Genomic DNA, 27,948 nt, shown 5'->3' with positions numbered 1-27,948 from the left:
GCGGTGGTGGTGGTGGTGGTGAAACAACGAGAGTGCTACAAGAGGAGAGGGAACAGCGTAGAAACGCGTGCCACCGCCGCCGAGGAGGGATGGCAGCCCACCGGCCCGTCTTCCTGGGCATTTGGGGGGTGTTTGTTCTCGCGCTTATCCAAGGTACGTATATAGCCTACAATGTCCATATAACCCACACACACACACACACACACACACATATATATATACACTTACAACAGCAGCAGTAGTAGCTCGTGCCGACACCTATACCCCCTTTGCACGCCTCTTTCTCTCCACTACTGTTGGCTGGTGCTAACACCCACACCCACACACGCGAACTACTGGACAGGAAGCTTAAGCCCCGGAAATGGGGATTGCATAGCCTCGACGATCAAGCTTTCGAGGGAGCCATCGGGGGATGATGATCGGACACACACTCTCGGGCTGCTCTCTATATACTCGCTCTCTCTCTCTCTCTGCTGGGAGGGTGAGGGGGTGGGTGGGCCGAGGAGACAGCGTAACGCCATTCGCTTAATTGAATTAGATTTTCGCTTGATTTGTAGCGGATCCGTGGGCTGTATGCTGCCTGCCTTCCGCAGTAGCCCCCGGCTCTATCTCTCCCCATTACTGTTGCGAATTCGAGGCGCCAGCTGCCTCTGATGCGCTCCACCTAGGTATATATACCGACCGACTGCCGTGGTGCTGCCTTTGATTCTTCTTTTTCTCCCTTCAAGAGGAGAGATATAAGAAAAAAAAAGAAAAAAAAACAAAAAAACAGAGAATTAGACGGCAGATAAGATGAAGAAGAAGATGGCGGAAGGCGGGCGCCAAAGAAGCAGAAAGAAAGAAAGAAAAAAAAAAAAAAAAAAAAAGCGGGAAAATAAATAGACACAGGCGTACGGTCTTTCTCTTTGCAGTATGGTACACAGAGACTCGGCCGCCCGGCGCCGCCTCCTCTTGATTCTACCCTTTTATCACTTTGTTTCACTTAAAGTAAACCGATATGCTTTTTTTCCCACCCACCCCCTTCCTCTGATCCCGCCCTTCCTTTTACTCACTACTCTCTCTCTCTCTCTCTCTCTCTGTCGCTCCTCTTTAACGCGGTAGTATATATGTATATACGGCTCGCGCTCTAACGCCAATCGTAAAAAGAGTTACTGCAGTTTCGAAGACGTATAAGACTCCGAGGCCCATCAGCTGCGAAATAAAACCCCACGGTACTCTATATAATATACCCCATTTCGTCGGTTTTATCGAGAGAGAAAAGTCACACGTGCGCATATAGCCCTAAGTAGTAGACATCAGCGTCCGATCGTACACTTTGGTTATTTGAGTAGCTTATTCTATTCGCCGCGCCGAGAAGTTGAAATTCACTCGGCGTGTGGCTCCGTGTACGCGTACAGTTGGCGCGAAAAGTGCTTCCAAAGTAGGTATATATACATAAGAAAGGCTTCGGGCATGTCGGAGGAAGAGAACAACAAATTGAGAGTAACCTCGTACGGTCAATTTTCAACTTTATCCCGGGGATTCCCCGCACGTGGGTATACTCTCTTTTTTTTTTTTTTTTTTCTCCACGTATACCCCAATGTATACGGGTGCGCGGGAGATTTCGCGCTGGTTATTTATATCGATTTGGGGGTTACCCTAAATCACGAGCAACGAAATTAGCGCCACCGAGAGCTCCCGCCGAGAGGGGAATTCAACTACGCGCTGATAAATTCGATCACTGTCTATAAATGCCACCATTGCCGCTGCCGCTTCCGACCCGGGTTTTTCGTCATATCGGTATTTCGGTCTTCCCTTTTCCGCGCACGAGTTTTTCATTCTAGTTTTATTTCGAAAATTTTTATTCAAAATATTTTTTTTTTTTCCCTCTTTATTCAATGCTCTGTTGAGGGGTGTGCGTAAAAAGGGGGGACGAAAAAAACCAACAAACAGTTTTTTCTTTTTTCGCAAGGGAAAGCGCCGAGTAAGAAAGGGCCCCGTCGAGGGTGGGAAATAAAACTCGCACGCGAGAAAGCTTCAAGGATCAAGATTTATTTTGAAAGTTGGCCCGGGCCATTCATTCCAGGGCAGGAGACGGGGGGGACGGGGCAAAGGAGGAAATATTTATTTTTCTGTACGTACAAGCGTGCACATACATACAACATTTATCCGAAATGTATGGCTATACTGGAGGAAGAGGAAAAAAAAAAAAAAAGCGCGAATTGAATTTTTGTGGTTTATTGCCTTTCGGCGGTAACTATAAATCTCGGGCCCGAGTAATAAAATCCAAAGGTGTCGGCGATCCCCCGTTTTTTTTTTTTTTTGTTTCAAATGTAATTCAGACCGCGCTCTTTGTTCCCGAATCCGCGCGATCAAGTTGATAATTCAGGCGGAACAATTAATTCGGAAAGTTGAACGCATCTCATAAATGGCTAATTGGACGAAATCGCGAGAAATCCGGCGTTCACACACACGAACCGGTGATGTGTGCGGCAGATGGGAATCAAATTCAATGGGATATCCAACCTAGATTCTACGCGGAAAGCCCGTATATTCGCAAGTATATATAAATAACTCGAAATCGATCGCGCACCCGTAGATATTTAATATACACGGCGGGAAGGGTGCCATTATATTTTCGGGAATGCCGTCGCGGATCATCTAATTGGCGCAGCAACGCGCCGGGATTGAATTTCCTCCGTTCAGTCAGGCGCGCGTCGTGTAATCCGAGGGGTAAACGAATTACGTTTTAAAGAAATTCGAGCTAAATCACTCCCGCGGACGTTGAATATGTGAAATCAGGGCGCTCGAGGGAGGGAAAATGAAAATATAGAGAAGAAAAAAAAAATAATAAAGATAAAACGTCCAAGAGGCGTCGTCGCGTGTCTCCCCCCCTCCCCCTCCCGGAAATTCAGCATTTTTATACGCGATTTCACTAATTTTACGCTTTAGCCGGCTTATTACGAATGCTTCAGAGGCGTGAAATTTATGAAAATGCGCAAGACCCTCCTTTTCATGTGCACGCGCGCGCGCGCCCGAGCCTCCACCTATATACATGTATAATGTGTCCCTAAACGGAATTTGTCCCCTCCACCCCCCGTCCATCCTCTCTACGACACCGTCGTCTCCTCCTTAATGACTATACGGAACAAAAAAGAAAAAAAAAAAAAAAAAAAAAAAAAAGGAAAAAGTTGGCGGCTTTTTTTCTTTTCTTTTCAAACTACTTAGGTACACCTTTGAAGCGTGGCTATTTTTTATCGCTTTGCAGGAAAATTCCCTGCACCGCCTCCAAAGCCCCGGGAAAGGAACATAAAATTCAACGTGCGCATCTACATACAATATGCACGTAGGTACTTTGTAAAAACCAAATGGGGCCTCCCCACCCCCCTCGCAACGGTATTGCAAGTTTGCAAATGATAAACACACGAAGATTGCTCGCGTGAGCCCGTGCGTGTGCGTGTGTGTGTATTTGAAATTGGCTCGACTGCTATACGTATATATAATATATACGCGCCTGCAGAGCAGCGGCGGTATAATATGTGCCCGCGCGGAGACGCGGCGAGAGAGAGAGAGAGGAGCGTATGGTATAAATTCGAAAACATTATTCGTACTCTTTTTCAAATAATACGCGCAAGCGAAACATAAATATTCATGCGGTCTCGCGACTAACTAATTTCAATAATGGAATATCGGGCACACTCTCCCCCTCAAAGTCGCGGTATGACGAAGCGGCGGGCGGGGGGGGGGGTATAAAAATTTATTCAAAAAATCAGATGAAACGGCGTATTTTTCTTGAATGTTAATGTATACACGAGCGGCTAAGTGAATTACTTGGCGTGGCTCTCGGGCAAGTGCGGTTGTTTGGAGGAGGCGCCAAAGCGGTTGGGGCGGGGGGGGGGACGGTAAAATGACACGCATTTACTTTGTCTACAAATTATTCCGACTTTCCGAAGCCCCGGGGGTCACAAGCAGGGGAGGGGTAAACGCACCGCGGGAAATTGATTAAATCAATCGATCGCTCGCGGCGGGTTTATTTGAATCTCATTACGATCAAAATCTATACCATCAGGTACTTTTGGGGGCTTCGCTCCGTTGCACCCAAACTACCCTTCCCGAGCCACCGCAGACTTCAATTACCCACTGTACGCGTCCTCAAATTTTCTTACCAATCATCGACGGAACGATTAAACGATTGGGCCCCCGCACTTTGTCCAATCGAACGGATGATTGTGACGATGAGAAAGCAGAGGGTCAACCAGCAAAGTAGGAATAATCGATGACACCCCCTTGTACCCCACACTCGCACTCACATGTAGATGGAAATAATAATGATAAAAAGAGTTCGAATGACACAATGTAAAAACCCTTAGAGTCGAAGCCCGTCGTGTGGGAGGAGTGGTGGACGTACGACGGTATCTCGGGGCCGGCGTTTTGGGGCCTGATAAACCCGGAGTGGTCGCTGTGCAATAAGGGCCGCCGGCAGTCCCCGGTGAACCTCGAGCCCCAACGATTGCTCTTCGACCCGAACCTGCAGACCCTCCACGTGGACAAGCACAAGATCGGCGGTGTCCTGACCAACACGGGCCACAGCGTCGTCTTCACGGTGGACAACGACACCAGACAGCCGGTCAACATATCCGGCGGGCCGCTCAGCTATCGTTACCAGTTCCACGAGATACACCTGCACTACGGGCTGGACGACAAGCACGGCAGCGAGCACACCGTCGACGGCTACAGCTTTCCCGCCGAGGTACATGTCTCTCTCTCTTTTTTTTTTTCTTTTCTTTTCTTTTCCTCTCTCCCTTTTGCCGATGCTCAATTTATATTTAATCGGCCTCTCCCGCCTCGGAATTATAAATATAAAAGAGAGGTGCAGGCGCTTATTGATTATCGATTTTTTTCCCTTCTCCCCGTCTAACTATACATATATAATATACGATCGGAGGAGGACGAAACTGCAAACGTTCCGTGCAAGTAAGATGAAACGCGAACACGTGATACCTTTCGTGATTTATACATATGTAGGGGGAAGGGGGGGAGGGGTGACGTATTATTTCGCATGCAAATGTAGCGGTAAAGGAAAGGGTGGAGGATACGGCTGGCGGCTCTCGACAGATGTACCCTTTAAAACGGCCACATTTTTCTTCGATCCCGCGATGCAGTCAGACTACTCGTTTTTTTTCCCCAATATCTGATGCTCTCGGTGTGGCCTGCTTCGATGCAGATCATTTCTTTTCATTCTTTTTTTTTTTCTTTTTTTTTCATACAAAAGAAAAATGAAAAAAAAAAAAAAAAAAAACAGGATTTTTGAAAATTCATACCCAGATGGGTATTGCTTTTCGATTTTTTTCTTCGTAACTCCCGCGATCGAGTGGCATTTTCGAAAACTTTCCTTTGTGGGGAAAAAAGAAATACGAGTATTGCACGTTACATCGGCTTTTCCCTCCAAATCCTCTTAAATTCGCGATTCACTTTGGGATCATTTTAAATTCGCCAAGTTTCATCATCATCCCTGGGATCCTAAAAAAACTTGGACGATAATTTTTACGAGTAATATATGCTGATTGCCGAACGAAGAAGGAAAAATTTATACCGGCGCTCGTGAAAAAATTAATTTGAATGTTTAATATACCAACGCTACGTGTACGTGTGTGTGTATATTATATATATTATACACTAGGATTTAATTAAAACGAGAAAATCATCAAGTTCCCTCGGCCGAGGAGCTCGAAGGATTAGCCATATTTCACGGAAGTTATTAAGACGCCATATAATTCTTAAGCCCGCGTTACCGAGAGTATGACAGGGAAGGAGCTTAGCGCGACCCGATAAGTTTAGTCAAAGATCCGTTACGCGCACGGAGCTTTTTTTCTTTTTTCCTCCGGCTCGTGACGTATATAATACACCCGTTTATCCTCGCATCTCCTTCATGTATACATAGAAAAAAATAAAAGATTTCGTTACTTTATCGGAGATCGGATGTCTTACACAATGATACACACGCCGGTGTCGTTAATAACTCGATAAAAAAAAATCAAGTGGGTAAGTATACCATTATATTCGCGAATTTTTCGAGAGGAAAAGTGTCCCTCGCGCAAGTACAGCTCGTTCAATACGCTGCACACGCACAACGATATTATCTTCGCAACGGCGGAGACGCGAGCACTACCTGCAATTTAAATTATCGCGAGATACGGACCGAGAGAAAGAGGAGGAGGCAGGGGAAAAGAGGAAGGAGAAAAAAAAAAAAAAAAAGCAGCGCACGTAGGTATAAGTCAAAAGCACACGTGTCCTGAAAAATTGGTCCCATTAATAACGCCGACGGTACAGAATCGGTGGCCCACGAGCAGAGAGGGAAAAAAAGGTGGGACGAGAGAAGAAGAAAAAGAGGAGGAGGAGGAAAAAAAAGCCTCTCCGAATCAGTTAATTTATCTCGAATTCCCTGTTATTGAGATGAAAAGAAGCTCAATAACCGCAACGGGCGATCAATAAGCCGCTAATTGATAGTTGAGCCCGACGAAATGAAAAAAAAGAAACCACGCGAGTGCTCAAAGGCATAAAGTATATAGTAATATCAATAAAGCCGATAATACCCAACGCTCATAACGCGGATGATGATGATGATAATAATAAAAGTAAGGCTAAATAGGTAATACGCAGGAGGTTGGAAAAAAGAAAAGGGGCCGAGTTGAGCTACTGTGTGGTGCGAGGGGGTAGTGACACACAAATATATATATATATATATAAACGTATGTACATGTATACGTCTGATTTGCAGATCCAGATATTCGGCTTCAACTCGCACCTATACAACAACTTTTCGGACGCCCTTCACCGTGCCCAGGGTATCGTTGCCGTCTCCCTCCTGCTGCAGGTACGTGGCCAATCTCCCCCGATCTTACTCTCCCTCGCTCTTGGCTGTGTACGGCTATATGTATATGTGCGTATATATATATACATATTCACACCATCATACCTAATGCTGTACGTGTGTGGCGACGCGGCGTGCCTCCTAGCCACTAGCCGGCTTTCTCCTCCCCCTCCCCTCGAGCCCTTATAAACGCTTTATCGCCCCGAGCCATCGACACGATCGCTCTTACCTTACCACCTACTCCTATCCATCCTTCTTCCCGCTATTTCTCACCCCCTCTGGTTAGTGTACCCACACGCACACACACACACCCCTTCCTATGTCTGTAGCTATATACATGCACCTATATATAACTCGACCACGTGCCGCAAGAGCTTCTCGTCCCTCATTACTCATAACAACCTGTATCTATTATACACCACGGGCTAGTATAGGTATAACTGGTACTTTACGGCAGTCTATCCGCATTATAACGTATATACCTATGGCTACATATAATATACGTACACGTGTTTGGGTGTTGCAGGTGGGCGATTTATCGAATCCCGAGTTGAGAGTGTTTACCGAGCACCTGGACAAAATCACATATGGAGGTAAAACGAAACAACATTTATATACATATTTATATATACATATCCCCTTTCCCATCCATCATGATTACAATCAGGTTGTACACGGCTCGTTTGTATTTTTTTTTTTTTTTTTTGTTCTTGTTTTTCTAAATTGCAGGTCAATCGATGCCGATCAAGCGTTTCGGTGTTAAGGAGCTCCTGCCGGAAACGACGCACTACATGACCTACGACGGCTCGACGACGATGCCGGCCTGTCACGAAACCACCACGTGGATCATCTTCAACAAGCCAATCTACATAACGAAGCAGCAGGTGAGAGAGCAACACTTGAGGCCCACCCCCTCCTACTCCTCTATGCCGCCACCTCTCGAGATTCCTTGGTCAAATTCCTCGAGTGCCGCGATACATAGCGCGCACGCCACCAACTATTACACGTATACCCTATGATATTATAGATATATATACGTGTACAAGTGGAGGGGGTGTACCTATTTATTATATACCCTCCTTACCCCCACCCGGTCATCATACATAGGTATATAATATGTAACTTCCTCGGCTGGCGCTCCACGTCCTTTATATGTATATCTATACATATTATATATACTCCTTGCTTCGATCCCCGCGAAAATTGAGGAAGTGAAGGTCGATGCGTCCTATACGTGTACGTGGGTGGAGGGAAATCGTTTTGTGGTTTCGGCCCGCAAGAGCTGACGTAGGGGTTTGCTTTTGCTTTCAGCTCAAGGGACTCAGGGAGCTCAAACAGGGCGACAAGCGGCACCCCAAGGCGCCGCTGGGAAATAACTTCCGACTGCCCCAGCCGCTGCACCATCGCCCGGTCAGGACGAACATTGACTTCAGCACCGACGCAAACGTAATATAATAGTATATGTATACCCCCCCCCCCAACTGGCTATTGGAAGTCACAACTCGCTTGGAGAATCGACGCTTGTTGACCTCTGCGCCTATACTCTCGTGTACGATACGCCACTTATTGATGATGATGATGAAAAAAAAAAAAAAAAAAAAACGACCCGGAAAATACGTGTACTTACTTTGGCGGGCAAACAAGTTGCACACGGTTGTATGTCGCCACTCGTTTCGAGAGAGTCAGAGTTGAAAATCAAGAGCGCGAAAATCCAGTTCAAATGTAATGGAAATTTCCAACGGAGGATACATACATACACAACAATGTGTTTCGAGCGATAGTCAAGGGGATGGCCTCTATACTTGGTTCTCAAATAGATGTTTTTCTATTATGCGAGGTATTAGCTCGAGAGCCACTCGTCGGGCATAAGCTCCTTGCGCTCACACTTCCTTCTTCTTCCTCGACGTCTCATACATACGTGTATGTATATATATATATATATATATATATATATACACCTACTCTCGTGTTTGTGTGGGTAGATACCAGTCCCAGCCAACTCTCTCCAGCTGGCATCTTCAAATGGAGTGCCAACATTTTCATCCATTTCAAGTGGGTATAGTGGATGCTCATGATTTACGAGGATTTCCGAGCTGGCCACTCGTGGAAATTCGAGGCCATCGATTTCGAACCTGAATTAAACCCTCTCGGGTGTGCTCGCGCTCGAGGGTCGGCCCCCCGGAAATATTCCGTGCATCATTACTATCGACAGCTTCGGGAATCAATCGCGCAAATCTAATTGCTCGCCGATTTATTTATCGGCCTCCCCCCTTCCGCCACTTTTTTGTTTTTCCGTATCTCGTGACTAAACGGCTCTGCGGGGGGGGGGGGAAATAAAATGATGAAACAGAAAGTGGCGCAACTGTGACCGCGATTTTTTTTTTTCCAAGCTATCTCTCCAAGCGTTTTGTACGGATAAACGAGTTGTTTTGTCGACGCTAAAACCCATTGTTTTGCAGAAGGGCCCGAAAAACTGTCCGACGATGAACCGCGACATCTACTACAAAGGTGAGTCCAGCCCGGCACGATAGACCGAGCGAATTGCCGATGAAAATAAAAACTTATAACTGGTGTGTCCTTGTTTGTTTTTGCCTTTGTTTTTATTTCGCGGGCAGCCAATAGCTGGAAGTAAGGGAGTCATCATCACGGAGAAGACAGAGTGAAAGACAGGAGGGAACCTCGACGATGCTTCGACTCGCTGATGCGTTTACCCTCCACTTGCGCATACTACACAACAATACACATGCATATATTTGTAAACCATACCTGTAACGCGGTCGACCACCGGAGGAAAGAGGGAGGCTGGTCCGGCAGCAGTGAAACCTGGAATAAAGGAAAAGTGACATTAGTAACGATGCGTACGCTGTGGTGCATGAAATTTTGGAATTTTAAAGCAAACGACATATCAATCGCGAATAGTGTGTGGTACACACCCACTCGCCGTCAGCTATACACTGCTGTTGAAACTAATCTATACCAACCAACTACCTACATACTAACCACTATTACTACTAATGTTAAACTATTACCGATACTTGACGTCGTCGTTATCGTCGTTGCCGTTTGCATCCATTACGTATATAAACCTACACTGCATAATACATATATACGCATATATAATATATTAAGCATGAACTTACGTATAGCGCATAAATGTATATCATCGAGGCTCGCGTATAAATTTGTGGTTATCGACGCTATGATGAATGTTATCGTATGTTATAGCGTTACCTTTTTCATACACTTCATATACATATATGATTGATATTATATACGCGCAACAGATCGTGCAAACGCGTGCTCACATGTACACAATATACACACCGCTGAATTAGGAATTTAATGTTGTTTGAGAGCAAATCGAAAGAGGAATTGGATAATTTATGTGAGGAGAGAAAAAAAAAAACAAGCAACAATATGTACGTGCTACGAGTGATGTAATTAGGTTAATGGATAAAATGAAAATCAGTTGTACGAAAAAAACGCGGTGGGGAACAGAGTACACAGACAAATGCTTCGTCGTTGTAATTCTTGATAGAAAATGTGGAATGCCAAGTATGTTAACGAGTTGAAAAAGAAAAAACCTAAAAATATATATACCTTTACAATATAGTTGCATAGCTAAAAAAAACAAACAAACAAAAAATAAAAAAAACAAAAAAACGATTGAAAAGAGAAGAAAAAAAAAAAGTTATAAAAGACAAAAGGCAGTGAGCTCGTCGGGGGAAAAAGAGAGATACGGGAAAGAAAAGCGTGGGAGGGGGGGGGAAATGGTATTCCCCCGTGAGTGCAAGCGAGCGTATGATATATATACGGATGACGAGAAAGAAAAATTACACGAAACAAGTAACGAAGAAAAGAAAAACGTAAAGTAAAATAAAACGCTATGACTATCGTGCGCTATTTACGAAAAAAATTAAAGCCAGAGAGAGCGAGTGAGTGAAAATGTGTGTGTGTGTCTGTGTATAACGGGAGAATGCACAACGCCAGAGATTATCGTTATTATGATTATTACCGTTATATACTACATTAAGCGCGCGCGACTAATTATGTACGATAAAAATTTCACGAGCGAGCAAGAAGCGTATATACATACAACAATTATAAATATTATATATATACACATACATAACGAAAGGGATGGGAAGAGAAACGAAAGACGAGCCGAAGAAAAGAGAAAAAGGACTCGGGAGAGCTCGCACGCTGCAGAACACGTGACGCGAGGGGTGAGAGGGGGGGGGAGAAAAGGAAAAAGTGAAGGACGACTATCGCAAACGAGAGCCAAAAAGTATATAACTCGTGGGACGTGAGCAAAGATGATAAGAGATAAGGGAAAAGGAAGAAAAAGTATGGGAAAAAAACGACGAGCGAAGCAGAAGAAGAAGAAGAAGAGAGAAAACACAAAATCTACACAAAGTTTATACTATATTCTTGTAATAAAAACGTTTGAAAAGCAAAAAAAAGTAAAAAAAAAAAAAAAAAGTAAAAAAAAAAAAAAAAACAAGCAAACAAACAAAAAAAAACAATATGCCTACACGTGTATACATATATGTAGTTTTAACCCGCATCAACTGGTCGTGCACGAACGTTATTGCATCACCGTGTCACGAGCTGTCTATCCGATTCCTTCTTAACTTTTTCTTTCTTTCTTTTCTTTTTACTCCCCACCCACCCCCCCCCATATCTTTTTTTTTGTTCTTTTGCCTTTTCTATTTGTCCGACTGTCGACTACCCCACACGCCGCTGTCTCTGTCGCCACTCCGCCAAGGGGCTTCCTCCTAAAACCTTCATCCCTCTCCCCCTATTCATCCCCTGGTCGTCTCTCGGCTGTACTTTTACAACTGTACTGCTACACCGCTATGATGTGTAGGTGTATATATATGCACCTTCGATTCCGACTACACAAGCAAGCTCAGAGGAGTCGCGGCTCACCCGCCTGTTGCTGCGCGCCGCAGACAAGACGAGACGTCGTCGACATGTTCCCGAGACCAGCTCGTACCCTCACCGTTCTACAGTACTCGTAACTCCCATACTCGCCGTCATCGTCATCGTCGTTGTACACTCTCGAGTCTCTCGTATCTCCCGCTACTCGATGTCCTTACTTCCTTCCTTCCTTCCTTGCCTGCATAGTGTACGATACCCGTTCAAATATATACCATACAGGAGGAGCGACATTGGCGTATCAACGGGGAACATCCCGATCGATCAGCCTGGATGTACTTAGCATGGGTTGGTACAGCAGAGCCGGACCATCGATCCTCGAGGAGCCGCGGCATCCGCAGAGAGAGACCAGACAGGGGGAGGGAAGAGGTCGCTGATCGGTCAAGTACCACCACCAAAACCGCCCCGTCGGAGATAATGGGTGGCAGGGAGCGCAATCGCATCACGGTACGGGCTACAGCTGCAAAGATCGCGCCACCATCGCCACGAGCTGGGGGCATACAAGGGAGCCGAGCGCTTGCGGCCCCCCCTGTGTATATATTATTCTCTCTCTGCCTCAACAGTTTCGCCATCGCCAGCGGCTGCCCTCGTTGTTGCGGCAAATCCGCGCACCAGGAGTCCCCGCACGAACTCAAGCAGCACCTAGTCACCCGTGACTCATTTATAACTACTTCCTTGAGTGCGTATATAGATACACGCAAGTGTAATAGAGACACTGGAGCCGTGCGTGTGCATGAAGATAAGTAAGGGAAGCTCGTGGTGTACGGCCAACAGGCCAATTGTTTCCGAGTCCCTATATACATACACACCTACGTAAGACGCAGCTGTAGCACGCAGTCGCCGAGCCCGAGGGGTCTCTTGTTCGCACGCGCGATCTCTGGGGGGGGGGTCGAGGAAGTAGGAGAGACGAGGGCGCGCACGCAGGAGGAGTCTTCGGTGGCTGGCCGAGTAAGTAGTACGAGCGCGAGTTTGGTCGGACGGGCCAAAGTTTGTCCGTGGCGATGACGTCGACAAAGACCGACCCGACAAGAGTTTGGCTCGGCGACGGGGACATTGGAACCGTGGCTTACTGAAAACAGACGGACAGGGAGGGGGGAGGAGAAGGAGCCCAGCATCGGAGACAAGAAGCACGGATATGGTGGTGGATGCGTATCGCGATATATGTACACACGTCGAGTGTCACCGTGCAAGGGCTGCTAGTGTTATACATATGTATGGTGCTCGTGGCAATGAAGTTGGTGCGTCGGTCCCTCGTGTATCCCTCTTGCTCCCCCTTGGCCAAACGTGATGCGTTCATACAAGGAACCGTGTACCCAAGTGTGTGCTGGTCTACGGCGCACGATGCCAAAGTGATCGATACATTGGTAGTATAGGTATTTCAAGCATCGACTGTATATACATGTACATTGGTCGCGTATACCAATACCTCGTTGATGCACGCGTGTGTATGACGGTATAGTGGGTGCAGTGCGTTGAATACATTTGTCGGGGGAGGGGGGTTGTCGTAGCCAACAACACACAAAGAAACGAAGCATCATCACCTGTGCGCGGGGAACGACATAATGCCGAGGAGAGCCCCTCGCTGCTCCTTGGCAGTTGGCGCTGTCGGCCAACACGGACTCGTCCGCGGTGAGGAGGGTTATCGGGGTGGCCGCGACATCGGGCAGCAGCGGTCGACCGCTGGATGATCGGTCCCGAGGGTGGCCGGACCAGACCGCCACAGGCACCGCGGTACAAGGACACGGCCGTAACGTACGTCATGTGCGAGAAAACGAGGACGATGACGAGGAGTACCACTGGTAGGGTGGTGGTGGTGGTGAGGTTCGCGGTACTCCTGGTGGTGGGGGGTTGGTGGTGCGCGGTGGTGCAGCTGCCGGGGGCGAGGGCGGCCGCGTTTCCCGACTGGACGGACTGTCCGGCTGTTTGCCGGTGCAAGTGGACCTCGGGGAAAAAGTCGGCCCTGTGCCCGGACGCGGGCCTCACCTCGCTCCCGGCGAGCCTCGACCCGGACATGCAGGTCCTTGATCTCTCGGGCAACCAGATACCCGCCCTCCAGGCCGAGATATTCAAGCACGCGGCCTTGCTGAATCTCCAGCGCGTCTACATGCGCAACGCGGGCATCCACGAGATAGACGGCGACGCCTTCAAGGACATGCGCATCCTCGTCGAGGTCGATCTGTCGGACAATCATCTGGGGAGCCTCGAGGCCCACACATTCGCGGGAAACGAGAGGCTCAGGTGGCTCGTACTGTCGGGCAATCCCCTCAAAATACTCAAGCCCAGTCAATTCCCGGTGCTCCAGCACCTCAGGAATCTCGAGTTGCAGAGGTGCTCGCTCACCGTGGTACACGCGCATGCTTTCCAGAGACTCGCTGCGCTCGAGACGCTCAGGTTGGTTGCTCCTTTGCCTTTTACTCGTCTCTCGCTTTTTTTTTTTTCTTTCTTTCTTTTTGTTTCCTCCCCATTGGATATACCCATTCCCTTTGTGCATCATGTATACGGATTATTATTATTATTATTATCATTACTATTGCGTCGTGTACCGAATCGCCTCGAGTCCTCAAATATTAAACGGCTAAGGAGCTTAATCTCCCTTTGTGTCCCCGTATATTGTACTCTATGCAGGTGTATTCTTACATACAACTCTCCTCTCTTCCATTCTATACATTGGCGTTCGCACACCGCGTCCAGCTGTTTGTATTAATCATTGAAACGTAACGAAACTCACCCCCCCCACCCCTATCCACCCCACGTTACAGATGGCTCTGTTTTGGCACAAATATATATATGTACCTACTACACGGGCAGACAGACCTTTCAAAGAAAAACTCGTACACGGGTTGGGTGGTAGTACCGACGAAAAAATCTTACCCTGCCTCTGTAAATTTTTTATTACTTTCTTGGTAAGGAAAAAAAAAAAGTCCTATCGTTTCTGTACAAAGGATTCTACCCTGATATATGTATATAGGGAAACCCTCGTACCACGACTTTTCACCAATCTAAGTTCTCTAATGCTTTTTTTTTTTAAACATATAAATTTTACAAATAAATTCTACCTTCGATACCTGTATTCAAAAATAATTTTAATATCTGTACAACATTTCCCATCGGCAAATATACGTACCAATGGGTACCGAAATAAAAAAAAAAAAAAAAAAAAAAAAAAAAAAAACAGTATAGATAATACCAGTGCATCACGTTAGTCAATCAAATAAAAAATCAGTGAAAAATCCCTCTGCATTTCCTCCCTTCACCTCCTCCGGCTATACTACTAATGCAATTAATACGCTTGTGACAAAGTTTCAATAGTTTCAATTCAATTTAATCACGAATCAATGAAACCATATCAGTCGCATGCGTCCCGCAAGTATACTAGCTGTATCGCATTACTCCGACTCCCCTTTTTTCCTCCACCCCTTGACGCGCAACACGCAAGTATTTTAATACCACAAACATCATCGCGATACTCGGAATATTTTTTTAAATAAAATAAACAATAATCCTTACGCGCACCGAATAAAAATTAAGGTTTTCGCGCGATGGCCTTTGCTACGTTTCATCGAAAAGGGGTGAGCTTTCGATGCATTTATATCCCGCATTGACCTAAAAAAAGAGAGGAGGGATTATCAACATCGGAAAATAAATGTATACATGCACGAGCTACTTTCGAGCGTTTCCTTGGAAATTAATTTCACGGCTCGCCAGCCTCGAAACTCCATGGGAAAAAAAAGAGCAAACGTAGCAATCACGTACCAGTTAAAAACGCTCTCTCGCAGTCTCGTATTTTTCTTGCCAATGACTTGCCTTCAAAGACAAACACAAGGCCGAAAAGCGCTTTGTTTACCAAATAATATATGCACGAACAGCGCAAGCGTACGTCACTGAGCGTGTGCATATTATACACTGATTTCTCAACCACCCACGCAGCGCAAAAAAGGCCTCCTCGCATTTGAATTTCAAAACTAAAGCACAATGCGGCAAGAAAAAAAAAAAAAAAAAAAAAAAAAAAAAAAAAAAAAGAAGCGAGCGCAGTCGAGAAGCAGATGATTTATTAAAACCCTCTCCCCTTCGTTTGGATTCGCGTGGTTATATTGTATTCCTACAGCGGTCCAGCGTAGTTGCTGGAGGTGTAATTAAAAAAATTTGCTCGCTCCGACGGTGCACACCTTTGGCTCGCGTGGGACGAAAAAGCCAATGAATGACTCGCGCCCACGCTTGTTGCCGAAAGTATATTAGGTATACATAGACTTACGTAACTGCTAACGAGCGCCTTTTCGGTGGTAAATAGACAATTAGCTCGCGCGCGCGCGCCACAAAGGCTTATCAACGGAAGCCACGTGCTCGGGAGGGGGGGGGGGAAGGGAGAATGGTAACGATTGAGCGCACTATAGACATATATATTATCGATAGGTTGGACAACAACGAGCTCGAGTACCTCGAGTCCGAGTCGATAGTGGGACTGAAGCGGCTCAAGACCCTGGGGCTGGACAACAATCCCTGGAGCTGCGACTGCAAGCTGCGGGACTTTTGGCGTTTGCTGACAACGGGCTCGGCGAGCCACCTGTACTCGGTGCCGCAGACCTGCATCGGCCCGGCTCGGGTGCAGGGCAAAAAGTGGGAGGAGGTCAGGCCGTCCGAGTTCGCCTGCGAGCCGACCGTGTACCTGCCGGTCACGAGTATACAGGAGGAGATGAACGGCAACGTTAGTTTGGCTTGCCTGGCCAGTGGGGATCCCGAGCCCGAGGTCTGGTGGCAGCTCAACGGTGGACCGGTCAACGGTACCAGGCGCACGCCCGACGAGCTTGGCCCTCCCGGTGAGTGATACTATTTAACAAAGATCGCGAGCTCCGCTCTCTTTCTTTGACCCGTTTATACGTGCGATTTTACATCATACGCCGGCATTTGCATTACTGCTTCCATTAAAACGTAATGAGGAAATTTTTTTTTTGTCACCATCAGCATCGATGATAACTCGACCTACATAAGTACGTGTTTGTGTTTTAATCTTGCTTATTACTGCGCGACTTGTACATATTTATGACGCTTATAGGTTCAGTTTCAGTAGTACGAGTCCGGGTATGGTCAGACGCGGCATCTGCACTGCGAAAGGAGGGATCTACTTGCGATGCCGAATCAATTATTATTTCTTGGGCAATTAATCGGTCGTGCACGGGTTATTTCAATGAAATTTCATCGAATCTGGTAAAATTTTGCAATTTTTCGTTCCAACGCGAAACAAATTATTATTCGTTGGTCAATTAATTGAAGCGATTGCTCATGTATACGATTATCGACCATTTAAGCGAGCGCCCTTGAATACAAGTAATCCTTAGCATCGGTGTTTGCTCGAGCGGCTCGAAATTGAAAATTCATAATTGATACGACGCGCCGTTGTATTACGATGAGCACAAAATTGTTTGCTCTCGATAGGTCATTGTATAGATACCTAAACAACATATTGTATAGAAATAAGGACTTGGGAAAAAAAAAAAAAAAAAAAAAAAATCCACAGGTGGCCTGGTGACCTACTCGACCTCCCTGGCAACGAAAAAGTGGGTGATCGAGCGCTGGAGCAACCTGACGATCTACAACGCGAGCGACATTGACGCGGGCGAGTACACGTGCCACGCGCGCAACTTGGCCGGGACGGCGCGCAACACCGTGGCCGTCCTCATCCCCCGGGTGTTTAGCGCCCCAACCCTCTCGCAAACGGACAACTGGCTGCTCTGGATCAGCTTGGCGGGAGGCGGTGTGGCGGCTCTCTGCATATCCGGGACCACGGTCCTCCTAGCTGTGTGCGTCTGCGGTGGCGCCAGAAAACGCAGCCGCAGGGCCAAGGTCAAGCTACAGGGTAGCGCGAGCTTCGGCGACCAGGAGAAGAAACTCCTCGACCTGTCGGTCACCACGACCGCCACCACCACCAGCCAACAACAGCCCCACCCGCAGCAGCAGGTACCACTCTTACATCACATTCGTTTTTCTTCTCCTTTGGGTGATGAACCGCGATAACGTTGCAATGGCTTTTTTTTTTTTTTGTTTTTATTCTCGGTGCAGCACAACCACAATCACCACCATCGTCAGAGCCCGATGCAGCAGCAGGCTGACCTGAACGACCTCCACCACCACCATTATCACCACCACCAGTGCCTCCAGGTGCCAGATTACGAGCTCGAGCTCGAGCCGTGCTCGGTGGTGCAGGAGCACATGTGCGGCGGTGCCCAGCAGGCCTCGGCGAGCGTCACCGTCGAACGGCTGAGGTTGCACCCCGAGCCCCACCAGTCGCCCCAGCAGCAACAGCCGGTCCTCTGTCCCGTGGCCGTAACCACGGCCTGCCCCACCCGGAGCTTCTCGCCCGCCCTCCCGCCCAACATCTTCATCTCCGTGTCGCTGGCCGGCTCGCAACAACCGGAACACCCGTCGCCCTCCCAGTCCGCGACCACGGCAGCGGTGGCGGCGTCCCCGGCCACAGTAGCAACAGCTGCGGCAGTCATACAGAGACAAGAGCTACCGGCATGCCCCAGGCCCATACGCGAACAGTACAACAACAACAACAACAACAACAACAACAACAACAACACCACCACCACCACCAATAGCAACAGCAACAGCAACAGCAGCGGCAGCGAGGGGCACGAGCGGTGCTACCCGGACCTCCTGGACATCGGGTTGTCGAGCTTCGCGACTCTGCCGAGGCGCAACCTAAGGAGGGAGCTCGGCTCGCCGTACGACAACATGGGGCCACGGGTGACGGCCACCGGGAGCTCCACGTTCTCGCTGGTCGAGCAGCCGGACCAGTTGACCGGCAGCACCGGCCGGCTCTCGAGCGAGCCCTCGCAGCCCTCGAGCATCGGCAACTTGGCCGCGACGGCCCCGCTGATACAGCCGCCCCCCGAGTTCGTATCCCTATGAGACGAGGGCTCGCCCCGAGCTGCGGACCGGGACGAGGGCGCCTTTGTCGTGTGGAAATCCCGGCTCTAATGAACATTAGCCGATGATAACACGGACACTCGGCTATTGCTGCCGCTGATGTTCTCGCTCTTGTTGTTCATGTTGTTCTTGTTGTTGTTAATGTTGTTGTTGTTGTTGTTGTTGTCGTCGTACCGTGGAGCGAGGGGCGACGTGAGCGTCCTGGGGCACTACGGTACACACACGCAGACGCATCGTCGGTCTTGGATGGATTCAAGTGTTGACCATGTAATATGTACACTATGTGCGATTCGCGAGTAAAACAACCGAGAGACGGACGCACGCGTGCATGGGTGTGCGCGTCACCTCAAAAATTTTACCCCCAACCCCCTTCAACCAACCTATACCTTCCTTACGAACGATTTTTGCTACCAAATCTCCTTTCTCCATTCGTTTTTTAATGGACCAATTTTCAAACAATCTATACTACCTTTACCTTATAACTACAATACAATTAATCGCTATATCCACTGCGATCCTAATGCATGCGCTTTGTACTTAAAAAACGACACTACCACCCCCCTCCACCCCCAAACCATCACTTACGTCTAGTTGGAGCGATTTACTTGTATACTGTCGTTTGTCATTGGTGATGTGTGTGTCATTTTAATACGGAAAACCTAGTGAATTTCATTTTGTCAAGACTCATCGGTGTTCACTATCTATAGATAATGGATTTTGTTGTAACGAGAGAATCGATTTATTGGCCAAATTATTGCGTGTGGGTTGTGTCGATATACGCATTGGAAAGTAGATAGTACAGAAAACGACCAACCGTATTTGACTGAGTTTCGTTGTGAATACCAGTCGTCGGGTCTGCTCGGGTATAGTCATTCATGAAAGTAAGATATACATTTTTGAGGGTGCGTGCATCGCACGGTACGAAACGTAAAAACTTGAATATTTTCAACTCGTTATTTATCAGAAAAAAATTCTGTGGAAGATCTAATTCGATCATGGGGGAAAAATATACCTGCAACAGTGTGTGTTGGTTATCTCTAGGGAAAAAGTAGATTTTTTTTTTTTTTAATGGCCAAAAGTGCAGTCTAGAGGCGGATACTTCTTTACTCGTACATTCAGAAGGATATAGAGTATAATAAAATAAACAGCACCCGCTCACTCGATCCAGTCCATTGCCCGTAAAACGAGTCTCCTACGTCCGATAGACACTTATAGTATATTATTTTACAAGACATCGGTGAGAATATAGAGAAACGAAAGCATTTTTTTTAATAAAGAGAGCGTGGTTTGAAAAAAAAATAAAATAAAAAACGCCCATCTGTACATATTTCATTAAACTTCTTTATCCGAATCTCTATTTCCAGCGGTAAATCTACTCTTAAGGATAATTTTAGCCTACATGAAAAGATAACTAAGATAAAAAGAATAAAAAAAAAAAGAAAAAGAAAAGAAAATAAAAAATAATTATAATAAAAATCGGTTAGAAATAGAGTATAAAAGAATAAATAAACAAATAAATTATATCTTTAACTAATCTTAAACGTCCTTGTACCTTAATTCCTTCCTTGCGTCGATTCCCAGATAGTAAAAAAAAAAGAAAAATTTTTATCAAAGATCAGTAAATGAAAAAAAACTAAAAAAAAAAAAAGGAAAATTTTTACCGGTGAATAATTATATATTAAGTAAAATAAAAAAAAATAAAAAAAAGAAATATATATTATATTAATCGTCAATTTAGTTCCTTTTTCATTCTTGTGATTTTTCTCCCTGCCTACACATGTATACAACGTAAGTTCGAGCGGAATGTATATGTAATTACGTGCCAACTTTTGTATTCGTTCGTATATCTCTTTTAAAAGTTTTCAAACATCAATTTTCCGAGTGTATGATTAGTTTCATCGAATGAAAGTGAACTTTCAACGTAGCAAAGAGAAAAATTTTTATTGTTACGCCGAAAAATCAGAAAATAACGAAAACATCGATAAGCGTTGAAAAAATAAACTTGTCGCACAACGAGTTTTCATGCTTTACTCGTTTTTTTAGGGAATGCCCTTTCAGCCCCTTTCCCTTAACCCCACTAGTCCCAATAATTTTTCCATTTTCTTGCAATTATCATTACCAAACATAGATTTGTTGAATCCACCTGCGTGTAAATACTTGTTAACATACACAAGCGTTCGCGTATACAGATATTATATACGTATACATAAATATAGGGAAGAAAAAAAATATGCATATATATATTATATAAAACACGTACAATTACATGTACGCGTATACGTGCGTGTAAGTCTTACGAGAGGCCAATATGTGGGCGCGTGCGCACACATCTACACACACGGAGACGGACAGGATTATTAATAAACAGTAAAACAGTCGCAGACACATTAATATATATACAAACATACGACATACAGTCAGCCAACATCACGTGTACGACGGTATTTATTATGAACGCTTTGTCAATTAATGAATGAGGAAGAAAAGAAAAAATTTAATTATAATAAAAATATTGAATTTTTAACGCTGTCGTGTTGTTAATTTTTTTCGAGATCGACGTGTGCGCGCTTATGTGTATGAATTTTTCCCATAGTGAGTCATATATAGATAACCATCGTTTTCAACGATTTGCCACGAGAATAAACATAACGACGATGGATGAGAAAATCCAAAAACACACAGACAAACAAACAATACAAACGAACAAAATTTTAGAAAGCGCGAAAACCAAATAAATACTACTGTAAACGATAAGGCTAAAAATAAAAAATAAAAAATAAAAACACGAGGTTGTTTTTGAAGGTACGAGACTCTCTGACGCGAAAAGAGTGTCTCTCGTACGAATATATATGTGTACACCTAGTTTTTATTTCCATCAGAGCGAAAGAGAAAAAAAAAATAAGAAGAAAAAAGGAAAAAAGCAACCATTGACTTCCATTTTAAGACACTGTAAAAGTGAACAAAAAAAAAGGTGACGATTCTTTTTTGATAAAATTTCATTTTAAGATGTAATTTTGTAAGAAAACATTTTTCGTTCTGTTCGTAGAACGCGCGACTGTACATTGAACGCAGTTGGTCATTAAAGGAGAAAAAAAAAAAAAAAAATGTTACATTAATTACCATGTGAATGACTTTTTTATTATTATTTCAACCTCTTTATTTATACATGATAGTTACAATAATACAGCACAACACATCAATCTGAAGCCTAATAGAAAGAAAGGAAAAAAAAAAAAAAATCGAAAGGCCAAGCGACGTCTCTCTGCTCATCACTCGTCTATCCCGTAATCGTTTCCATGCTCGAGCTGGGACATCAACCCATCGACCGTCTGTTGTTGGTCCAAGCTTTGAAAATCTACAAAGTAAAAATGATTTTCATTTGCGTACAATCAGCCCAAAATGGATAAACGACGAGAGCAACATTATATTTATTATAGTACTAGGCGTGATGACGAAGAATGCCCAGGGTGCGTTGGAGTCCCTTCGTTGGGCGGAGAGGTTGTTCAGGCCCTCCTCCTTTTCCTCCTCTGCCGCTGAAATCAAGCAGCCCAATGACTTTTTCGCACAGACAAGGAATAATCGTATACCGATGTACTCAAACGTCATAGGTTTGCAACACAGACGATAGGAAAAAAAATTACGCGTCACCAATGGATGTGCTCATACTCGTAGCTCGACAACCAAAAAAGTTTCGTCGGATTGCGTTTGAGGATAAAAGCGATATTTATACCTATAAAATACGCAAGTGCTGTACAAACAAAGGAGATTCAATTGTTCGGGCAATTAATCGGATCCCGTGGTCAATCGGCGCTTGTAATGATCGATCGATCGCCATTTACTTCTCTAGGTATTGATTACATGTAAATACTATACGCATAAGCGAGTATACCTCGACGACGGTAAGCCGCCGAGTTGGCGGAATCATTGCTCGCGTCGTCCAGCCAGCCGTCCTCGTGTATCCACTTGCTCGAGCCGGACATGGTTGGATCGGACCTGCCGATTCTCGGCTGCTTGATCAGCCCAAAACTCCTGGCGACCCTCTCGAAATCGGGATCCTGTCGACGGCCGATTCTCGGGAACGGAAAGAGTCGTATTCTCCTTTTGCACACTGCGCAGGTAATATACCAGGTAATACAAATAACAAAAAATAATACCTGCTCACGCGGGCACGATCAACGGAACGATTGAACATATATACATCTAACGACGATTTTATCGCCACATCAAATCCACGTGACATTTAACGGGCGATGGCACTGAAGGAGGAAAAGAAGAAAAATGAAATTGTCGCAATCATGCGCATACATATTGCGTATAGATACGGATGAATAATCAACCGATACAAACCGGGACAAATTGCCAGCGTACAGGACAAACATAACGGCACCAACGGAATAATAATTATTCAGGAGGGATGAGAGGGGTAAACGGCGCGCCTGCATTATACATATATACACACCGTGTCTGTATGATGGGTGAGGTACGTATACATGTGTACCTATATACACCGGGGGAAACAAATCATAATGAAAGCGGTAAATAAGTTACCTCCTCCTCCTCCTCCTCCACATTGGGCCGCTTGTGTTGCAACTCCACATTCCCCGTTTATCGGGGAATCAATAAACCACATTTAAACCCGATTAACTTAAATCATCGCTACGGCTCGTTAAACCTCCACCCTTTCCAGACCAGTAACGGCGTTATTAGCTGGTAACGGAGAGGCAAAAAAAACACAGATCCATATTGGTGGGGAAAAAGTATGTACGTATACACGTACAGAATGGAGAAGAAAAAAAAAGGCATCAGAGCTCGTAACAAAACTCGCATCACAATACAATACTGTACGATCATATTAAAATCGGGAAATTATGAGCGACGAGTTGTGAAACGAGGATGGCCCTTTTTTTTCATCCCACGCGTTTCACGGTTGAAACAGGAAAAAGCTCTTCAAGCTCTTTCAAATTGCTCTTGCTGTTGTTGATGACGAGCCATTAACCAGGGGCGGGGGGGGGGACGATTAGTCGAGTGAATGCTAATTGGTGTAATTGTGTATACAATATACACACAGAGGGATCAAAAGAGTTGGCGATAAATGCATGATAGAAGGTAGGTATATACACAAGAGGGAAAAAAACGGCACTTTGGGTAGGATATAATACTACACCTGAAGCTGGAATCCCTCGGGGGCACTCGGGAGCGTTGCTTTTGAGAGCCTCGGCAGCAATGGCTGTAACATTAAAAAGTACGTGTAAAAAATAATATCACGCGTGTGTTTATGCACGCAGAAGATTATCGATATCGTCGTATTATTTTTTGCCTCGCATATGGTATTCGTGGAAAGGATTCACTCGCAGCGTCATCATTAGCGAGCTTTTGCGAGCGTATACGAGAGACGCGGACGGTGCAAAAGCTTCCAAGATAAAGCCGAGCTAAACGTGAAACGAAAAGCGCTTGTAGGTGATATCGATGCTGTGCCAACGGAAAATCGCACTTCTCGAAATGAGATTGTCCTCGTTAGTCCATGTGCAACTTCATATGTATATATAATATATACGCTCGGAAAAACGTGTAATATCTGGCGCGTATAAAGGTTTTCACGAATAAAAATTGCACTCGTCTGGGACAGTACGCAGATAAGGTCGTATATGCGGCAAAAAAGTATCTGTTGACTCTCTGGGAGCAGTTTTTATTTTTTTTTTTTTTTTATACGTATAGTTTTTTGCGTTATTAGTTCGGATGATGAATCGGTTATCTCTGCGAGCTGACCTCTCCCTCGCTCCTCTGGCACATCTTGATTTGACGCGCGATACGATGAACGGCTACGTGACTTTTATTTTTTTTATTTCAGAGAAAAAGCAGTGCCATGTACGGTAAATGCGCGTGTCGAGGGACAGATGGACGCGTGTCTATGAAAAATGTGCGCGGGATTTTTTCGTTGATTAAGTAGTTAGTGATGGACCATCGGCCGGAGGAAAAACGCGCGCTCGAGTTATAGTACTCGAATTAATACTTTTGATTAGTTTTTCGCTCGTGCCATGGGAAATTGAAAGCGCGTCGATTTCTTTTTCTTTTTTTTTTTTTTTTTTTTTTCATCAAAAGATACATTTCGTTTGATGTCGAGAAGATTAAACAACTGATGAGCTGCACCGGTGCAACAAAAAAACGAAAAAAACTTACCGTCAAGGCAGGCGCAGAAGAGCGCGAGTAGCAGGCAAACAGCCGGATTGAACTTCATGTCGCGGAACAGGACTATCTCGCTCTTTCGGTCGAAAAAGGCAACTGCAGGTCTTGATTCCGACTCGCGGGTGTTATATACCCCGACAAAAGGGCTGCGCAGTATTTCTGGACCCCTGCCCGAAAACCATCGACTCTTTGCGATGCGAGGAGGCGATTGGGTTCTATTTCGAGCGCAAAAGGTATGCAAGGATTGATTAAAAGACCGATGGGGTGTGACCTGGAAGTTTTCAGTATTTTTTTTTTTTTTGCTTTTTTCTTACCAAAGGAATGGTCCAATTTGTACAAAGTAGAAATTTGAGATGCAATTTGGATGCTAAGTGGGTAAACACAATCGTTTCCAGTCGAATACAAAAATCTCATCAGTTTACCCCCTGATGACATCGTGTGAATAATGCTTTGCTTCCCTCCTGTTTTCCCATGCAAATGTTTGGGTCCATCTCCGTTGAAAATCATTAACGTGATAGGTATGATTAGGTGTGGATACTTTGAAACTAAACATATGTAAGGAACACCAATCTGTCCATGCAGTTTGGCAACCAATCAACTTTCAATAAACAAACTTGTCATCACATCGCAATTTCGTAGAGGAAAGATAAAAATGAGGTCATTGTGTGAACTTTTTTTTTATTAACTTCCGCTTGTGTAGACAAAATTGTATAAAAATTATTATTTAGAATGTACAAATCAATTTGTTTCCGCGGGCTAATTTACGTTTCGATACTTGATTGTTTGTCGAGAATATTCTTCACGCTGTACTTGTACAATTCCCCATTGATTCTCTTGAGCCTCTCTATCTCCGCCCGAGCGTCTTCCAATTCTCTTTGAGTTTCGTTGCAGTCTTGTGGGTTCTTTGTGTTCAAATCATCCGCTTGGCCCTCAAAATCTAGAATCCAGGCATCGTCTTCATTGTTTTTGTGGACGTCAAGCATAAACTCAATGTTTCCTACATTGGATACTCTCTGCAGGGGTTTAACTTCCAAGCTTGGCTGAAGGTTGTTCACGGAAAAGTTGTCATAAGCTGGTACAAAGAATGCCGAGACAACCGGCGCTTTGTGCTTTAGTGTCAAAATAATTTGACAACTCGGGATATCCCACAAATGCACCATTCCATCAGTGGAGCCGGTGAGTAAAGTAGAACAGTCCACAGAAACTGCTAAAGATGTAATGCTACTTGTGTGTTCTTTGAAAACAACAATTTTGTCGTCGTTAGCAGCAACATGGTGCTGTATTCCTCTAGGAGGATCTCTCAGACTGCACTTCATAACCACACCGGTGGATGAGCCAACATAAAGCTCGTTCTCCATGATATCCGTGCAAAGTGCTACAAGAGGAACATCAAACACTAGCGTCAGAAGCAAAAGACTCGAGTGAACGTCATATATTCTTGCAGATTTGTCTAACGAAACAGAATATAACCTTCCAAAATCTACAATATGTCCAAATTTGAGATCCTTTACAGGCAACGAGTGATGATTAAACGAGTTTAGTGGCTCAGCTTGCTTAGAGTTAGCGACCTGACTCATAGACCAAACAAAAATAAAACTATCCTCAGCACCACTAGCCAAACAGGACCCATCTTTACTGAACGTCAAACAACTTATGGTCTGGTAATGCCTAGCAAACGAATTGATCAATTGACCATTGCATGTCTGCCAAATGTAAATCTTTTCACCTATGGCCGCAGCTATGTAAGAACCATTGGACGTACAAGCTAGGGCAGTCACTTTGCCAGGTGTACTTAATCTTAAATTTGGAACTAGCGTTTGACTGTTTAAGGGCCACAAAAACAAATTTGGTTTAGTTGCACTGGATGCTATTACGTAAGAGTCTTTTAATAATTGCAACGAATGATGTCCCAAAGCACTGGCATGCTTATAAGTTGATAGAAGAGATCCAGTGCGCGGATCCCAAGCTGCTGCACTCCAATTTTCGCAGCCACTGTCACAGGTCATAACCAGTTCGTGTGGACACCGCATTTTTTAAATAAAAATGATACCGTTACCTAAAAAAAATTTTAAGCTGTATGAAAAATTCGTTCATTATTCTTCCTTTAGAAAAATTTAAGTGATTGGGTGAGTAATCACGTTACCTTGTTTGTTGACGACTACCAGTACTTTCGGGCACGTGCAGCAGGTTTTCAAGTTGACCAATTTGTGTAGCGTCACTTCGATTTCATACCGACACAAATAAATTACAAAATTATAAAAATGCAAATCACCGTATTTGTCAACAGTACTCGAACGTCACGTGTAACTATGCAGATGAACTACGTAACCTATATGTGTGTACAATCTTAAAAAAAAAAAAAAAAAAAAAGAAAGGAAAGATACATGCAAAAAATTAAATAATTATCAATAATCGACATAAGGATGATTTAATGTAATAATGCATTGATAAAGTTCATTGTAATTCATGAAAAATAAAATGTCTACTCTAAAAATTTCAAATCCCGGCAAAACTGTAATAATCGATATAATTTCGAGTAGTACTCGATATATTACAGAGGTTCAAGTGCTGTGAATCAGCGCCATCTAGCGTTGCGGATTTCGCGGACTGCCGCAAACTATTTTCTAGGGGAACCGTCTTGAAAAAGTCCCTAGATTCTAGTAATTTTTGGAAGAAGTAAATCACTAGATAAATATAGATATAGTACAGTAGCTCAAAAATCGACGACGTAAAGGGTCCATTTGTGCTTCGAAATACGCCATACAGCTCGAAATTGATGGTCACATGCATCACTAAAAATACTTAAATTTGCTAAAAATGTAACAATTGTCACTCACGCATGCCTCGCGTTGGTTATATATATTGCGTATATTGAAGCACGCAAATACACCCTCGAAGTTCGTCGGTCGAAAATGCATTTGGATCTAGCGCCATCTAGCGATGCAAACACTGCTGTGTGCTGTACCGACGGTCAACACGAGATAAGAGGGAGACCTGCAGTTCGACCGAGTCAGCCAGCCGTCGGTACAGCGCGTATATCGACAGTT

The 27,948-nt window shown here is 44.9% G+C and overlaps 4 protein-coding genes across 8 annotated transcripts; 2 read left to right on the top strand and 2 right to left on the bottom strand.

Annotated features, from left to right (window-relative positions):
- Nucleotides 1–27: 27 nt before the first annotated feature.
- Nucleotides 28–9,949, top strand: CARPB (Carbonic anhydrase-related protein B). Of its 4 annotated transcripts, none has more exons than XM_023390102.2 (8): nt 28–153; nt 4,350–4,729; nt 6,758–6,853; nt 7,377–7,443; nt 7,580–7,734; nt 8,162–8,296; nt 9,313–9,358; nt 9,473–9,949. In XM_023390102.2, the coding sequence occupies exons 1-8, from the start codon at nt 90–92 to the stop codon at nt 9,511–9,513; spliced, it is 984 nt and encodes a 327-aa protein (XP_023245870.1). In that variant the 5' UTR covers nt 28–89; the 3' UTR covers nt 9,514–9,949. The 4 variants fall into 4 exon arrangements, with proteins under 4 accessions (XP_023245870.1, XP_023245874.1, XP_014211382.1 ...); XM_023390106.2 differs by having other exon boundaries at nt 9,466–9,949; XM_014355896.2 differs by having other exon boundaries at nt 9,310–9,358.
- A 3,526-nt stretch (nt 9,950–13,475) lies between these two features.
- LOC106641429 (uncharacterized) lies at nt 13,476–19,738 on the top strand. Its single transcript, XM_014355851.3, has 4 exons — nt 13,476–14,182; nt 16,202–16,605; nt 17,304–17,743; nt 17,846–19,738. Exons 1-4 carry the CDS (start codon nt 13,476–13,478, stop codon nt 18,698–18,700), a joined length of 2,406 nt encoding a protein of 801 aa, XP_014211337.2. The 3' UTR covers nt 18,701–19,738.
- A 2,119-nt stretch (nt 19,739–21,857) lies between these two features.
- On the bottom strand, nt 21,858–24,997 carry LOC106641455 (uncharacterized). Its single transcript, XM_014355879.3, has 5 exons — nt 24,896–24,997; nt 23,883–23,945; nt 22,608–22,826; nt 22,159–22,251; nt 21,858–22,073 (listed from the first exon to the last, which is right to left on the bottom strand). Exons 1-5 carry the CDS (start codon nt 24,951–24,953, stop codon nt 21,988–21,990), a joined length of 519 nt encoding a protein of 172 aa, XP_014211365.2. The 5' UTR covers nt 24,954–24,997; the 3' UTR covers nt 21,858–21,987.
- A 577-nt stretch (nt 24,998–25,574) lies between these two features.
- LOC106641454 (WD repeat-containing protein 18) lies at nt 25,575–27,233 on the bottom strand. 2 transcript variants are annotated; one of them, XM_089588708.1, is made up of 2 exons: nt 27,045–27,233; nt 25,575–26,974 (listed from the first exon to the last, which is right to left on the bottom strand). In XM_089588708.1, exon 2 carries the CDS (start codon nt 26,929–26,931, stop codon nt 25,663–25,665), a length of 1,269 nt encoding a protein of 422 aa, XP_089444834.1. In that variant the 5' UTR covers nt 26,932–26,974; nt 27,045–27,233; the 3' UTR covers nt 25,575–25,662. The 2 variants fall into 2 exon arrangements, with proteins under 2 accessions (XP_089444834.1, XP_014211364.2); XM_014355878.2 differs by having other exon boundaries at nt 25,575–26,957.
- Nucleotides 27,234–27,948: the final 715 nt, after the last annotated feature.

The sequence above is a fragment of the Copidosoma floridanum genome, unplaced genomic scaffold (genome assembly GCF_036245765.1).
Source record: "Copidosoma floridanum isolate Cflo_tuat_1 unplaced genomic scaffold, Cflo_Japanese_pri ptg000007l, whole genome shotgun sequence".
Lineage (NCBI taxonomy): Eukaryota > Metazoa > Arthropoda > Insecta > Hymenoptera > Encyrtidae > Copidosoma > Copidosoma floridanum.
Note: the sequence above shows the minus strand (reverse complement) of the source record. Positions and strands in the feature narration are given on the sequence as shown.

Coding starts and splice junctions, on each gene's coding strand:
- CARPB (XM_014355896.2), top strand. CDS start 90: ATGGCAGCCCACCGGCCCGTCTTCCTGGGCATTTGGGGGGTGTTTGTT. Junction 4,730..6,757: donor GCTACAGCTTTCCCGCCGAG/GTACATGTCTCT, acceptor TCTGATTTGCAG/ATCCAGATATTCGGCTTCAA. Junction 7,735..8,161: donor TCTACATAACGAAGCAGCAG/GTGAGAGAGCAA, acceptor TTTTGCTTTCAG/CTCAAGGGACTCAGGGAGCT.
- LOC106641429 (XM_014355851.3), top strand. CDS start 13,476: ATGATCGGTCCCGAGGGTGGCCGGACCAGACCGCCACAGGCACCGCGG. Junction 14,183..16,201: donor GCTGCGCTCGAGACGCTCAG/GTTGGTTGCTCC, acceptor TATTATCGATAG/GTTGGACAACAACGAGCTCG. Junction 16,606..17,303: donor CGACGAGCTTGGCCCTCCCG/GTGAGTGATACT, acceptor AAAAATCCACAG/GTGGCCTGGTGACCTACTCG.
- LOC106641455 (XM_014355879.3), bottom strand. CDS start 24,953: ATGAAGTTCAATCCGGCTGTTTGCCTGCTACTCGCGCTCTTCTGCGCC. Junction 23,946..24,895: donor CTTCTGCGCCTGCCTTGACG/GTAAGTTTTTTT, acceptor TTAATGTTACAG/CCATTGCTGCCGAGGCTCTC. Junction 22,074..22,158: donor ATTCTTCGTCATCACGCCTA/GTACTATAATAA, acceptor TTTACTTTGTAG/ATTTTCAAAGCTTGGACCAA.
- LOC106641454 (XM_089588708.1), bottom strand. CDS start 26,931: ATGCGGTGTCCACACGAACTGGTTATGACCTGTGACAGTGGCTGCGAA.